We start from the raw sequence: 16,762 nt of genomic DNA, 5'->3' as shown, positions 1-16,762 counted from the left end.
AAGTCTGTCTCAGGTTGGTTTTAATCTAAACCTTCCACCTTCAGGTTTAATGTATGAGATAATGTTAAAGATTCCTACAGCGAAAAGAGTTTTTATATTTGTAAGCCTCCCAATGATTTATAGGCAAAGAAACATTCAGCCTTTTGTCATGGAGGAACCTGTGTGGCTGTCCACTCACTGAGTGACCTGGCCCACCAATCAAGCATTCAGGGGTGAGGGTATATGGTTAAAGGGTGAGGGAGTCTGGAGGAGAGGGGGCTAAAGACTTTCGCATAAGCATGGAGGCTCAATCTGCTGGGATTGCTCTGCACAGTCAGGGGCCACTGCAGGCTTATACCAGGGGTCTTTATTTCGGGGGCCTTGCACTTTTTAACACAATTACTACGCCACCCTTCTGTCCTGATCGGCTTGTCTTATTCATATGTATAAGTTGCTCTCGGGGCTGCAGAGTTTCCAGATGCATGACCCTCTGAATGGGTAAACTAATTTGGGGAGTAGTCCTGACCACAAACCAGAGAGAAGAATACTGAACCTTGGAATGCTGCAAAGAAAAAAAAAGTGTGACTAATTAAAAAGGGTGCCTTTCCTGGCAGCAGAAAGTGGTGAAACAGTTCCACAGAGGGTTACAGTTCAAGCATAGAGTCCTCTTATATCTTAAAGTGCTGTTGTAAAGCCATTAGCTGATGAAGCTGGATGAAACGCAAAGACACCAGGGGTCTTCAGATCGTCAAACCAGCACTAGTTTGGGTTTATTTTCAATTAAGCATATTTATGTCCTTAGAAGTCCTGGAATTCAAGCCCCCACCCCCTTAATTTCCAGTTACAGATGCCCACACCTGCCTCTGCTACTTTTGCCGTATTTTCCCGTATGACACTTATGTCAATGCTACATACAGGAAAAAGGTGCTGTGAGTGAATGTAAACAGCGGGGGAGGGGGATGTACAGTATATTTATGAACATGTTTACCTGTGTAACTTTGGACCAGGTTTCCTTTAACAGCTCCACAGGCAGACTGAGGAGCAGACAGTGTTTCATTAGTGATTCCTGTAATGTCAATAAAGTTGAGATGGTTAACAGGAAGAGTGTGGGATGGAGCTGGGGGTAAGTGGGGGCAGGGGGCGCCAACCCAAGGCCACGGAAAGTGTTGAGGATGGCTGCAGATGATGATGATGATGATGATGTCATCACTTATCTGCTGACAGAATGTGATATATGCCCCTTAAGATAAAACCCAATGTTAAAATATACTGTTAGATATCAATATACATTCATACTAAATACGTATGTCACAATAAATTTTAAGCACTAACAATACCTGGTGGTAAATTTAATTTAATTTTCTTGGTAAGTGTGTTACTTTAGGATGAATACAACTCAACTAAAATGTACAATACTACTTATAATTACATTGATGGATATATGTGGTCAGAGCAAATACGGATGGACTCAATTTGGGTTTGGGTTTGAGAAATTGATCTAAATGGGACTTATTGCGTGGCTCACATGTCAATACCAACTTCTCTTTTCCCACGTCAACAGCTGACACGAGTCCTACAAAAAGCATTCCGTGATTCCCAAACAGAAATACTAGCTCGCTTATGTGTTCCAAGGTGAAAATCGTGAGTACACAGCGCCATCTGCGGGGCCATATGCGAAAACGCTAGACTGGGTGCGTTATTGTATTAGTCTGTGCACTAGAGTGCAGTGTTGTACTTCTATGTAATGCATAGCCTCGTCCTCTGCTACAGCAGATGATACAAACTGTAAACAAACGTAATTGTACAGAGTTCAAACTATTCTACTGCCGTTGTTTTATTGATACAGTTGATCTGAGATTCCCTTTATACTCACCCGTTCCACCATCTTTAAATAATCACATCAACCATCAGTTGTATTACTGCCTTCCAGTCTTACAGCGAATAATCAATTTCCCTGTAATTGTGTTACTTATTGATGATTTCTGACCAGAAATGAATCGTTTACAGTTACTGTGCTGTTTCTAGCAAGAAGAAAAAATATAAAAAAAGAACTACCACATCAGTCCAGCACGTCACATGGAGAGATTCTGTTTCTGTTATTCCCCAAAATAGTCGTTTCTATTGTGGCATTCAAGCCTAATTCTGAAGTTGCATTGTGTTTCATTCCCTAAATCTATTTGGTTGGATGACAAGAACATATTAACCTTTAGAAAAGGCTGGTCTTGTCTTGTGTAAAGTCCCTACACCCTATCTCTCTGTTTTAAGAAAGGTCATGGGCTAAATGAAATGCCTCTGGGCCAACAGTGTGACCCACATACATATATACTTCAAACACACACATTTTTGATTAAAAAAAACAACAACAAGAAGAATGTTATGTATGCACATATCACAGTAAGGCATTTTTACAGCTTTTGACAAAATGTCCTTGAAATCTGCACACCATTGTTCACCAGGCTGTGCCTGAGTGGAATGCATTTTATAAACTATTTCAAAACTTTGATGGAGAATTTGAAGGTACGTCATTAAAATTCCTGGGGTCATAGCTGACAACCTTTATATTTATATGTATATTTATACGTATAAAAGTCCCTGAACATGGTGCTGGGGTAAGACAGTTAATAAATTATGATTTCCTTTGTACCCCAAGGCTAACACTCTGTGAGTGAAACCTCAGATGACTCTGACTAGAAGAACCTCTCTGGGTCCTCTCACTCTATTCATTATGGAAAAGCATGTTACTGTGCATCAGGTCATGACATATAATAGTTTGCATTCAAACAAAATACAGCAGAGAGACACCACGCACCATCATTTGGCCTTGGCCACAGTTTTGCTTTGTTTTCTTTAAAGCTATCGTTGCTACAAAAGCCCCACAAGAGTGATGGAAGTGCAGCGTAAATGCTCATATCCTTTTATGCTACTGTGTAATCATAGAGGTTTGCTGTATTGATTGGTCTGCAGGATGCTTATAGCCGGAGTCTAAGATGAAAACTCCTCAAACAGAGACCGCCATGATGGACTCTGATGCTGTTCATTGATTTCTGTCCGACAGCTGCTGACAGACCTCCTCTTTTCAACACTCTTTTCGGCCTTACAAGAAAAACCTGTGCGTCTTCGTACACATTATCGGTGTGTTTCAGAAATTTTAGACGTTTTCTTCCTTGCATACCAATTTTCAGTGGTGGAGCAGGAGTTTGACATTTAGGCCTCTTTCACGTGCTATACATTCAAAGAGGAGCCAATGGGCTTGAAAATGAGCAGAGAGGGAGGAAGAAAAGAAAGATTGATCACCCAGTGGAGCTGGGAGAATTAATGACCTTGGAGAAAGTCATCCATCCATGGTGACAGGCTCTGGGAGTAAACATTTCTCTGATATAGGTATGTGTGTTCAATGTCAGCGAAGAAGTTTTGATTAAATCTTAATTAACACTTTCACAGGGGAATGCCATAAGAATACAACAAATACACACAAATAGTTAATTAAAACAAGGTAATCTTTTAGAGCTATGTTCTTAATTAAATAATTGAAGGATAAGATATTTTCTTTGTAAAAATGTTTGATTTTTTTAAAAAAGAAATTGGCAAATTTGCATTAAATGCAGGAAGAAATATCAACACATCTAGTCTTTCCTAACAACTATTGTAAACCTAATCAACTATTTTGAGTGGTCCTTTTACAAAGTTAAAAAAAATCCTTAAACAAATTATTATTTCTTTTTAATCCTTTTACTGCATGGCTCGTTTTGTCATATGATTTGGGCCTTTACACTTGACAGGGGCAAGTCAGGGCAAGTCCCAGGCTTTGGTGTAATAGTTGGGAACACATGTGGCATCACAACACCACATAGTGGTCACAGTAGGTGCTACAAATGAATATATTTCCTGTTTATTGTTGCTCTGTATCTTAATGTTTTGAGATATTTGAGATTTATGCACGCCCCTGCGTTGAACAATCAAAAACGTTTGAAATGAAACTCAGACTATTCAGAGCAATAACCTAGAAGAGTCAGTAATGTTATGGGTCACATTCTTGTGAAATCCAGGCCTGATTAAAGCCCTGGTTTGTATTCCCATTGAAGCCTTTGTATTTTGATTATATTCTAAAATGTGATGTCAGTGTAAAAGTAATTTATTTTGTTTACTATTTCTCCATTATAGCTGGAGGCATGCCTACTACTCTCTGAAGGTCCAAGTGACATTTTACAGTCTTTTGCCTCTGAGGACTAAGGCCTGGCAAGGGGCCTATTGTCCACATGAGCCATTGACCACTGCTGGGTCAGCAATGGTCCAACTGTCCATATGATGTGGTCTGATAAACAAGATGCCATATGGACTCAGAGGCATTATGGTGAATGGAGTCCTATACTCAGTACAGTCAAAAAATATCTCAGCCTCAACACTTACACTTCTGCACGTTTCTAAGTATTTAGGATCCAATGTCACACAATGTCGTTGTTTAACATAGAATTTGTATACTTATAAATTTACGCGGAGCATGCGCGCGCCCGGCGCATCAGATAAACTACAAGTCCCAGTGTGACGTGTGAAAAAACAAATCCCCCGCGATGCGCTGCCTTCACCGTCCTGTCAGATAGATAGAAATTGAAGGGAAGATACAAATCTGCTTTGAAAACATCAGAGATATATGAGTATGTGCTCATAAAAAATTATTATTTAATAATAATACTACAATTATTTAAACATGAAAGTCTTCCCGCCATTAGTTTCTGCCAAGCTTCACATACAAAGAAGGAAAGGAGGAGAGATAAAGAATTTGATAAAAGATACGAAAGGTAAAAGGATAAGATAAAATGACAAGGCAAGGCAAAAAGACCTTAAGGTACACTGTGTAGTAAATACTTTTTGGCGACCACAAAACACAGTGGGCATCGTTTATCCACTGTGTTTTTATTTTTAAGCAGGTCGGCCCAAAACGGAAGCTAAATGCAGAATCTTTCTTTATAATGTAAATCAAGAAATGCTAAAAAAAATAAATATGTGATTCACGCGTTTACACAAATAAAATTATTTTATATGATATATATTATACTTAAAGGCAATAGTGAATGTCATTTAGTGAATTTCAGACATGCCAGGTGAAATGGAGCAACAATATATGTGTAGCCTGGTCTGGTCTACAACTAATTAAAAAAACATTATGTGTTTATAATGTAAGTGTTGCGGAAAATTCAAACGCTTCCTGACTTTAATACAATGTGTTTTACAGTGGACAACTCAGACAGTAAATTTTTAGTAATCTCCTTTCCGACTGTTCTGAAGGCACCATGAGTCCAGCCGAAAGAGCAGCAACCATCCGCATCAACCAGCGTTCATTCAGTGAGTGGTCGCTACGTGGAGAACAACAGGCTACCTCCGTCAGTCCTGTGTGAGTGTCTCGTCTTTTTCTCCTTTTTAAACATCTGTCGTTCATTGATTTCAGGCAGAAATTTAATGTTGTCAAATTTTGCAAAGGTCTGGTGTGGAATCAATGCTGTATTTATTCCTAAAGTAATGACTTAGACGTGTACGGACAGCGTGCTCTTTTGTTCTCTAGCTGTATTTTTTAACGTTTGGACAAAAGAAAACCCGCTGTTAGAAATCTGTATTTTTGACATTTTTGTGTTTGGTTTTATCTCGTGAAGGTTTGCACATTTCTTTCTTTTCTTGACGAGGTCGAATGCATGCATTAGAAGTGGAGAAACTGATTTGTTTCTTTGTGTGTCAAGTGTTTGTAATCAATCTGAAAGTGTGACGTTTGTTTTGATTTAATCGTTTTTGTTTGTTTTTTTTCGTATAGGATGCTGCAAAGCTATGGGACAAAAGTAAACAAAAAAAAAAAAAAAAACAAGCTTGCTTTGTGACAAAGAGCCATAAAAACAACAACATGGGATCTTAAGGAGAACTTGCTCCCTTATCTTTATTATTTATTTGAGTACTTTGAACTTTGAATATTTATAGTAAATTATTACAGACCGTGTTAGAAACTGGTACATGAGGAAAGGTGATGTTCTTGTTTGCTGAGTTAAGTCACCACTATTGTGCTGTAGTGGCTTTGGAGGAAAATATGTCCCTGATGCTGTGCTGTGATAGAGATACCCTGTGACAGACCAACGCTGCTGTCAATACAAAAATGGAGAACAAAACATGCACATAACCAAAGGCAGTTGTTCCCCCCAAGTCCTTCAACCAGGGCGGTCTGTGCTCCTGCACCCAGCCCTGCAGCATCTCTGCCTTTGTGTCCTCACCTGGCACTAGTCATCGACTGACCCGAGATACTAGCTTAACCATGACTTCATCCGACCATGATGAAACGGGGAGCGACTTGTCTGAGTGTCTGGAAATCCGTGAGCTCCAGGACCAGTACACGGACCCAGAGAACTCTTTTAAATCCAAAAGCTTACCTATCCTGAATGGACCTTGTCAGCCAGAATGCAAGGGTGGGGAGCATCGACTGGTCAACACAACCCACACCTGTGTGGCCGTCGATGAGTGCGAAATGCTTCAGCCAAAAACCCCAGACTCGAGCCAAGCAGATTCCCCTTCGTCCAGACCAGATTTCTCTCCCTCAGACTCTAGCATGGTGGGGCTCAGCAGCTCTATGCCCGTGGAGGGTCACAGACCCGGTGCCTCTGGGGGAAACAAGCTTGGGTTTTCTCTCTCTCGCCTTATACACATCCCAGCTAGAAAGTATGTGCGAGTCATTCTTAGGGACTCTCGCTGCTTCCTGTTCTGCATGTGCTACCTGACCTTCATACAGTCCCTGATGGTGTCAGGCTACCTGAGCAGTGTTATCACCACCATTGAGAAGCGCTACAGTCTTCGCAGCTCAGAGTCCGGCCTGCTTGTCAGCTGTTTCGACATCGGCAGCTTGCTGGTGGTGGTCTTCATCTCTTACTTTGGTGGCAGAGGTCAGAGACCGCGCTGGCTGGCTGTGGGTGGTGTGGTCATCGCTGTAGGGGCAGGGTTGTTTTCTCTGCCCCACTTCATCTCACCACCGTATCAGATCCAGGAGATGAACTCATCCACTGGTCATGAAGGTCTCTGTCAGAGCAGTAACAGCAGTGGACGAGAACTGCTGGATGTTGCATCTTGCCCTCGTGACCTGGAGGGCAACGATCACAACCTGTACGTGGCTCTTTTTATCTGCGCCCAGATACTCATAGGCATGGGCTCGACGCCGATCTACACGCTGGGGCCCACTTACCTCGACGACAATGTGAAGAAAGAAAATGCATCTCTTTACCTGGGTATGTCAAATAATCACACAATAACAATAACACATGAAAGTTTATTTCAGGTACTCTGAGAAATTATTTTTGCTTGCAATATTTACACAAGAGTTATAATATGAAGCCAGATCACACTCTGCTTTTTATTTTCAAGTGCTCTCATTAGTCATGTACAATACTGTGGTATAATGAAAGTTTTCTATATTCCCAAATGAAATGATTGCATTTTAATGAAACATTTATTTTGCAATTTTACATTAATGTTTGTGCCTTTTCCATTATCAAGAAGACACGTGTTTGTACTATATTTATATATGTTTATACCCCTTGTACTCAGCAGCATGGAACCTCTGCATCACACTGTGGTAAATACAGAGACTGCATAGTCAACCTTGGGCCAGAGTTTCATGAGAAAGGAGTGCAGGGTGAAAGCAGAACTAGGTTGCACATGATTAATGGTTTTAGCGTTGCCTGTATGAGTGCTTGTGAGATCCTGCTGTGTGCACAGACGGCCAGCAGAAGCCAGGCAACATGTACTCGTGCTTAGTCAGGGCAGAGGCCAAGATGGAGTTTGTTTTGGGTGTCATCAAAGTTTTTTACTGTTTTTCATCCATTATTTGGACATTCCTTTAGATCATGAGAATCATTGATATATTCACATTTATCTATGCTCGTACCCTAGAGTTTTGCTCTGAATGCATAAACAAACTGCACATACTCCACATAGCTCATAGAGTAGATCATGGTCATCCAAATAATGGCCATGTCTGGCTGTACACTATAACAGCGTTATCTCAGCAAGGGTTGCCTCTCACTTGGTGCTTTAATATTCAGCTTGTACCTAGATAATGGACTTATGGACTGTTTATTAAAGTTTGATGTCTTACAGAAGTAATCTGGCCTGCAGTTCCACAGACAGACGGCAGGGTCTTTTTTAAATGATCAACCAAAATACTGTGGTCCGATTTCTTATCAGACATATCTTTTTTTCAGTTAATTTATGCATGCACACATTTGAATGTCAGTTTGTTTGCACACATGAGAAAAGAAATGCTTGGCTGAAAATTGTTATTGAGGTTGCTGCACACTAATAGCCTCATTGCTGACACCAGACCTTCATCGCAGCTATTGCACACTCTCGTGGCGCGTATTCGCTCTTGAGTTCTCTTGTTGGCTGCTCCACTGCCCTCCAGCCCCGGTATTGATCAGAAACCTGCGTCACAGGGAGTCAAAGCAGCACAGTTATTGAACCAGGAGAACAAGAAGAAAACAAACCCAAAAGGCAGATTGCACTGTCCTCACCTTGGAAAGGTGTTCCAGGTTCTTTGTATCGTCTGAAAAATCTCTCTTTTCAGATAATTGTTTTTCTTTATTAATTTTTTTAATAGTGACCCATGGGTTTTTTTAGACCCTCCAAAGAGATATAATCTGTTTAGTTCAGTTTTGATTAAAAACAGAAACATGTCTTGACAGGTCTGTGTGTGCAGATATGTAGAAACATACGTTTTTTTTTTCTTTAAGTCACCATGGTAACTGAGCTGCAGGTTTATTGTTCAGGTGTTTCATTTCATTTTGTCCTTGATATCTTCTCTGATATGTTGTACTGTTTTAGGTAATGAATGAATGGATGAACAGTGTTCATTTTTCCTTATGTCACTTTCTATGGCACCTCCATTTGCAGAATGTCTCTACAACATCTTCAAACCCTCCGAAGAGATTTATTTATCTAACCTCAAAAGTCATTGTTTCTTAAAAATCCAAAATGTGTTTCCTGTAGTTTATTTGTTTTATACAATAACCCACTATCATGTTCCTCAATTACATTTTGTGTCTACTGTACATAGGATACTAATGTCCTGAGGGGACTTCCCCACTGAATTCTCTATAGTAGTGGTTTCCAACCCCCCAAATAGCCAATATAATGTAAACCCCATCTCAATTTGCAGTGGCTCAGAGGGGACGAGTTGCTCATCTTTGTGGGACAATGCAGTCTACAATGAAGGGTACTTGGTGTCCTTGAAGAGCAAGCGTGTGTGTGTATGTGGCGGAGAGTGCTTTTCCTGGATGTTATCTTTGTGTATGCATGCGTACTACACAATCGGGCATTCCCTCTGACCTGGCAGCCCATTTCCCAGCTTTGGCCCCACATCACTATGGCAATGAAACAGGCACAGCACTAAACTTTACGTCCTAGATTCCAGTTTGTGGAAAAATCAACGTGGGGTTCACTGGGCTTTGCAGATCTGTTTTGTCTTGTATTGTAGTTTTTATAGCAATCCTGAATCCTGCAGAAAGACGGCTCGGCTTGGTGCAGTTGCCATGATAAGCACATCCTTCCTCCATCGTTTATTTTGTTCCTTCTGCTTTGGCAGATTTACAACCTGCCATTCCTGGTGTTACTTTGGTGAACATTTGTCTGTGCCACTCTCTCAGCAGCCGTTTCATCTTGTGTAAATTGGTGGCCCGTTGAATGGGATGAGGTTCTGGTTTGTTGTCATATTTGTCTTTGCTGTCTTAAATCTAGCAGTCAGCACAGAAAACACTGACGAAATTGAACAATTATCTGGAAGATGCTCTTTATTGATTTTGTAGATCCAAAAAAAAAGAAGAAAAAAAAAAAAGAAGCTGGACAGCGGCTGTGACCCCTACTGGTTAGAGGGGGCAACAGCATCTGTGGTTTTACAAGCTAATGATGCAGAAAAGCTGTTATTGATTTAGGATGAAGTGAGGATTCAGGTCTTATTAGATGGCTCTCTGAATATGTCCACTTTACCAATCAGAGGCTGTGCATAAACTGAACATTTACAACCTTTTTTGTTTATGCACAGTTGTTCTTCTACAAAGCTTTTGTTGTCTAGACGTTGTAGCCTCTTTGCATGCAAGAATGCCAGCGGCTGCACTACAGAAAGGATAAGGTCAATTGATTCCTCCTTCTCTGTACAGCCACAGTGCCTCTGCATTCACTGTTTTTTAATCAGATACCAGGTAATCAAGTATCAGTGTGTACTGTTGGTCCACCTGTTTACTCAATTTTAATGTTTTCTTCGACAGAAATCCAGCACTTCTGTCGACCTGTCCCAATATTGGTTTGGATAGATGAGGATTGTGTTTTACTGATGACGGAAAGAATGGGTGGACATCTGTGCAGTGCAGAAGAGTGGAGCTTTTAACATGCTATTTATAAGTATTTGCTTTTGCTGCATAACATCAAGAACTTTTATTTACCAGTGTGTGGGGAAACATAACAATAAGTGGTTGACCAAATGGTTTGTCAGTGGCTTTGCAGAATTTAGTAAGTGTGGTGATTTATTGTTATGTTTACACTTGATGATAAATGTGGTTATAATACAACAATGTTTAAGGTGTGTTTTTGAATTTAAGCTAGAATGTTTTTAATAGTGTAGAATATAACAAAATAAGGTAAACTGCCTTTAGCATGATAATATTTTTTTCTTTCTTTTGACATATTTCATACGTATGAAAATACATAAATACTATTTGTACCATTACTAATGTAACAAATTGCAGATATTTTCTATTTGTTATGTCAGGATGACTATTCAGTGATAACATCAATGTTGTTTTTATGAATAAGCCTGTGTAAATACTAAGTCTCAGCTACGTTGTTTATTGCCTACTTAAAAAAAAAGTTTAACAACATTTTTTTACTCTAATTAATTTAGTCATATACAAATACAATACAATACAAATGTTGAGCTACTACTTAACTTGGCTGGTCAAATGATATAGAATGGAGTTAGCTTATCTGTCATAGATAGTTTATCTGTAAGGCTAAACATAGACTGCTTTTAAAGGTATTTGTGTTTAAACTAAGATACCTTTTGACATCTACAGAGATGACTTGTCTTGTCTGCTCTGTAACGCACACAGATACACACTCGCATGCGTGACTAAAAACAAGTTGTGTCTTCTCTGCTCTCTGACAAATTTAGAAAGAACAGTTGCTCTCAGTCTCCCTCCTGAAGTATCTTGTGTGTGGTTGTGTGTCTAAAGTGCATTCCCGTCAGATTGGCGTGGTTTAAAAAAACAGGAATGAACAGTCAGTTTACAGTCAAACCCTCACTGTGTTTATGTTTTTGTGAGTCAGGATTTGAAGTCGTGCCCCTGGAACGACCCTTTCTCTGCTCAGCCACTCAATTTCATTAAATGGTGTGTCCTGTTAAGCTCGGTAGCAGCCAAAGCAAATGCAGATTGTGCACAAACAGAAGCAAACATGCAAGTCCCCAGAGGTTCTATGCCTTTCCTCCCCCTCCCTCACTCCCCCCTTCAGGCTGACAGCTTACATTGCAGGGATTGGTTCGGGGTACATGGTGGGCCAGTGTCACTAAGTAGCACGCCTATAGAAAGCAGGCTAGTCCTGCTTCAGTACAGTCCCCTTGGCCTAGTCTCGTAGTGGTTTTAAATATCCTTGTGCCCCCCCCTTTCCCTTTTGGCCACATGGACCCTCAGGGTTACTCAGGAGCAGAAAACCTTTTTAGCTGCAGACAGCAGTGTTGCCAGATCAGTCTACTACTACTACTATCACCCCCCCTTTGACCCTTCTGTGGTGGGTCCACTTCCACTCTTGGCTGTATGTGTACGAGTGTGTTCTTCAAACCACTTACTGTGGCTGTATTTCCACGCAGACAGACAAAATTCAGATACAGACACATTTAGAGTTGATTTAAATATAGTCTACTGACCATCTGCTGTAACTGATGAATGCCCTTGTGTCCTGTCCAGGTCAATTTAGAGTGTAGGTTTTTCCTGAGCAAATACTGAAAGATTTTATTTTCTTTTTTAGTGATTACAGCATCACAGAGAACCCTATTTGTTTTCAGCGCTGCTGACTCATTAAAAAATAAAATCCCATTTGATGCCTTCGACTTTTAGGCTTAGATTATAATTAAAAGGGTCCCAGTCGTAGCTATAAACGGTTTTAATTATTACAAATTAAGAAAAAACTGCAGAGTAGCTCTTTTTTCTTAGTCACATATCAAAGATTAAATAAAGTTAAATCTAGTCTGAGTTTTACATGAGTAATTAAAGGCAGGGATTAGTGGTTTATGTGTAAAACCACGTTCCATATTTCAGGTTGCTTAGGAATGTCAGTTGTTGGCATTGTCATTCACTTTACATTATAAATGCACTGCAAAAAAGGTGGCCAGTTACAAGACACTGTTATTGAGAATTACTCTTTTTTTTTCAGTTTGACCAGCATTTGTATCAGGCTCTTTATCAATCTGCTGTTCCTCACATCTGTACTTACTCTCACATTCCAGTTAAGGGAGGTACTCTATTGTCACGAAGTTGCCCTTTTTAATAGTTCCATGTATCTTATTTTGATTGGTGCACAGCTACGTAGTTTTGGCGATATGACACCATATATTTGCCACATGGCTATCTTTAAGGAAAATTTAACTTGTCCTCAGGCACCGACAAGTGACAACAATATTGCTTTGGTTGTTTTCCTTTAGTCTCACTGAAGCCTTGACACTATAAAGTTGGTATTCCCTGCGTTGTATATGTTATATTCAGCTTAATACAAATATTCTGGATGTGAACACATGAATCCTCTGTATTGACATCATGGGAAATGTGATGATCATCCGGTCAGCATCTGTCAATTTGGGTAATTACCTTGAATGAAATATTCAATTAGCAGTGTCTCGTTCCAGTTCTGTCAGGATGGATGGCTTTAATATCACTGATATTTCCACCGTGCTGCCACGAGAGCTCAGTGGAACAAAACAGGAAAATGCTGTCACTTACTTCTTCATCGCCGTGCACTAAAACACTAGGAAATGCCGCAGTCTATTCCTTTGCGGTTGTTCTGTTGAACTAATCAACGACTTGAAAAGAGACTAACCCTCCCTTTGATGCCTTTGTCCTGTCAGGAAATGAGTTGCACTGTTTCTAATTACTCGATGTTTATCTGGTGCCAGTAGTTCAGTATGTCCTGTAAATGATGGCTGTCAGAGTCAAGGAGAGTTGGTATTGTGTTCACTTGGCCAGTAATGTTTTTTTTCTTTAACAATATAGAAATGCACACTGAAAGGCCTTTGGCATCGGTCTATAAATGTCTAACCTTGGAAGACCCCCGTGGATCAAATATTTAAATATAGTGAAGAGGAGCAGCCTGTGTGTCTGTGTCAAGTCGCCTCTCATCACCCTCTCCCTCATGGGCATCTTATCTGTTTAGCGTAGTTTGACATTCATGTTTATTTGGCCTGAAGGAATGTTCTTCTGCTCATAAAATGTAAGAAGAAAATATCTTCTTCTAAAGTGCTGATGTCCTGAAGCAGTGGCCTGACACTGTTGTCCTTGAACCTTTTATGCTACAAGGATTTAAAATAAAAGGCTGATAACGGTGTAGGAAAAAGAGGAGTTAAAATATAACTGTGCACAAGATTTTTAAAAAAATATATATAATTTTTAAATTAATTGTTTTAAATTTGTGAAAAAGCAAAACATCTTTGGACCAATGTCCAAATTTTTCTATCTAATATTATCATGAATATACTTATGTTATTGCTTGATTTGTCAGTGGTGTTGTGTCTAGTTTTCATGTAGTATAAATCATATATGTATCTTGTTAATTCACCAGTATCTTTTAAAATTAACAGTCACATATTGGACAGTACTCATCTGACCTTCAGCATGTGTTTCACTGTGCTAGTTGAACACTGCAGACCCATCCGTGTTAGGGCTTCCTAAAGGACAGATACACACAAGATGGATGACAATCAACATCTCCTGACTCTAACTAGACCAACATGCTGTAAAATAATGTTGCGTTGAGATGTAAGAATTTGTACATTATATTGTTATATTATAATACAGCTAATCGACACACAAAACTGTAATAAAGGTAAGTGAAGAGACTGGGTTTTTTGCACTGATTTGCCTGATCATCTTTTTAGGCCTGTGTGTATTTTGAAAGCGTAATTCTTAGTAAATGATCTGGGGAATGAATGGTTGAAGAACAGCTGTTCATGGCTGGCAGGGCTCTAGAACAAGGGATAAGTGTGTGCAGATATACATGTGTGCGTGGCTGAACCCCAGGAGTTGTAATAGGATGAGGTTTAACGGTTGTCAGGAGTGAGGACAAGTGTTTCCAGGAGGCGGAGTTTTGTGTTGGAAAACAGACACTACGTTTCCTGCAGGGCTGCAGCGACACTTGAAACATCTGTGTCTGTGTAAAAAGACTGCAGTGAAATGTGTCTTGTCAACACTTAGATTATTTTCACATATTCTTGCTACTTCGGAGTACTTCTTTCTTTCTTTAACACAAAACAAAAATATCCTGTGTCTTTCTGCATGTGTCAAGTGTTCATGTGAGTGAGACCCCAGACATTTACAGACTTACAGATTAGGGCAATTACCTCCCACTGAAACCGTTTTGCAGAATTTCTTTTCTAGATGTCCTCACTCCAGAAATTGTCCAGACTTGTCCAAACTATCAATCTTCTTGGTTTAAAGGAGTGGTTCAAGGAACTTGTTTGGGGTTCTATTCCCGACTTTGTATGTTAAATGCCACCTCTAGGAAGATGACAAAACCTGTAATGTTAAGAATTTTTAGTGGTCATAAAGAGAACTAGAAATACTAGAAAGTTCCTATATATGTACATATGTTTTACCATTTGTACTAAACTAGTACATATGGCTGCCTAGGGGTGGATCTGATGTTGACCTTTGGGGATGGTTCCAGTCATTTTCACAGCATCTTAAATGATGCTATGAAAAGGCTGAAGAAGTGTTGCTTATGGCAGAGCTGTGTAGATTCGAAGATTGGTGCAGAAATGAGCTGGATGTTGAATGATGAATTGCCCAATTTCTTGGCGACGGTTAAAGAGAAATGGGGAAAGGGCATAACTTAAGCACCATCAACCAGAATGCTGTACTTTGTCTCTCAATGCAAGAGGCTGAAAAGCAGCAGGTGCAACCTCGTGGCAAACCAGAATCTAAGCCCTCACAGACACACATGCACCACCCCCACCCCAGATGCCTTATTCATGGCCATTCAACAGCTGATGGTCTGACTGCCACCCATTTAAATGATGCCACATCGCACTCCATGCATATGTTTGGTAGATCAAATGGGCTGCTTGATTTATACTCCTAGTCACCGGCTGAGAATGAAGCAGCTATTGGCAAATAAACTGCCTCTGTTTTTGTTAACTAGGCTTAAATGCAGATTTTCTTTTTCTTTCCCTTTCGCTTATTGTCTGGAAGATCTACAAAATTAAGGTTAACCTTTGAATCAAGGAGGTATTTGTAAAATTTCCCTGGTCAGAAAATGTCAGCCTCAGAAGAGGGCTCTCTGTTTCTTTTTGAAACTCTGTCAGCACACTGAAATCCATGCTTGGCTTGAGTGGCTTTCATTGGCAGGAAAAGTTCTTTTTTTTTGAGGAGCCATCACAAAACCTTACTCATATTTTGGCCTGAAGTGTTTATTGTTCAGTCGTATAAATGGGAGTATAAGTCAAGGAAAGCTGGTGGGAAGATGGATTTGACTACTCATTCATAGAGAGCAAAGGGATTTTCTCAAAGGCTCTAAGTGGAAAGACTTCTGAGAAAAAAAGAGAGACAGAGAGAGGGAGAGGAAATATATTGGGGTCATAATTCCTTGTGGTAAAATGTGTAGACACAGATTAATCTAACCAAATTAAGTAACACAGTTAACACATTTATTTTGGCAACCTGAGTATAAGTGTAGAAAAAGTGTAGATGACATGTTGACAAAAAGGTGAAGAGGTCAATGATGACTAAATATTTTGAACCCTGGATAAGTTTTGTGTGCTTGCGGAATCATTGATGTCCATCCTCTGAGATCATTAACTGCCTGATTTACACACATGACTTCTGATTAATACTAATATTACTTGTAACCAACACAAAAATCTGGGTTTTTCCACTGATGATACATTGTTGTAGCATAACAACAGCATGCTACGGTTGAAGAAGGAACACTGTGTTAATGTTCCTTATGCATATCTTCACGCTTTGTTGCTTTTTGTGCCCTGGAAAACATTTTTATCTTAAGCGTGACTTTGGCAATTTTTTTCTGATCAGAACAGACTTGGTGTTTTAATACTAAATGTGATGTTTTTGTGCTTTTTTCAAATATATATTTATGCCGTATCATTACCATGACAATATGGCCCATTATTACTGTATTGAATTATTGCAGCCCTGTATTAATGAGACAAAAGGTCAGTAGGTCAAAGAGTGCTGCTTATAAAACATGAAAGGTTGACGCAATGAAAAACGCGGCCTCAGATGCCGACAAAGTCCTCTGGGCCCCATGTGATTAGTCATGTTTTCGCTTAAGGGGCTTAGAGCGGTCATGCCTGAGGTATATTCTGACGGGTGGCCTAAATGTTGAATCGCAAATCAGACAAGCTTTAACATCAGGGATCGTTATGTTCCTGGATGTCAAATTTGCCTGATTAGGATCTCTTAACTGTACAGTTGAGTACTGATGCTGGAGCTGGATCAAAGGGCTTGACTGAGAGTAAGCCCTAGTTCTTTCTCCCTGGTTTACTGTG

The 16,762-nt window shown here is 39.9% G+C and overlaps 2 protein-coding genes across 3 annotated transcripts in view; both read left to right on the top strand.

Moving 5' to 3' along the window:
- Positions 1-16,762, top strand: part of mkxa (mohawk homeobox a) — a 1,121,182-nt gene that overhangs the window by 171,671 nt on the left and 932,749 nt on the right. The window lies entirely within an intron of this gene.
- Positions 5,118-16,762, top strand: part of LOC103377088 (solute carrier organic anion transporter family member 5A1) — a 36,213-nt gene continuing 24,568 nt past the window's right edge. The window contains exons 1-2 of the mRNA XM_025054748.1: positions 5,118-5,368; positions 5,780-7,229. Of these exons, the coding sequence (XP_024910516.1) occupies positions 6,269-7,229 (961 nt within the window). The 5' untranslated portion in view covers positions 5,118-5,368; positions 5,780-6,268. The remainder of the gene's footprint in view (positions 5,369-5,779; positions 7,230-16,762) is intronic.

Source organism: Cynoglossus semilaevis, chromosome 3 (assembly GCF_000523025.1).
Source record: "Cynoglossus semilaevis isolate Cse_v1.0 chromosome 3, Cse_v1.0, whole genome shotgun sequence".
Taxonomy (NCBI): domain Eukaryota; kingdom Metazoa; phylum Chordata; class Actinopteri; order Pleuronectiformes; family Cynoglossidae; genus Cynoglossus; species Cynoglossus semilaevis.
Note: the sequence above shows the minus strand (reverse complement) of the source record. Positions and strands in the feature narration are given on the sequence as shown.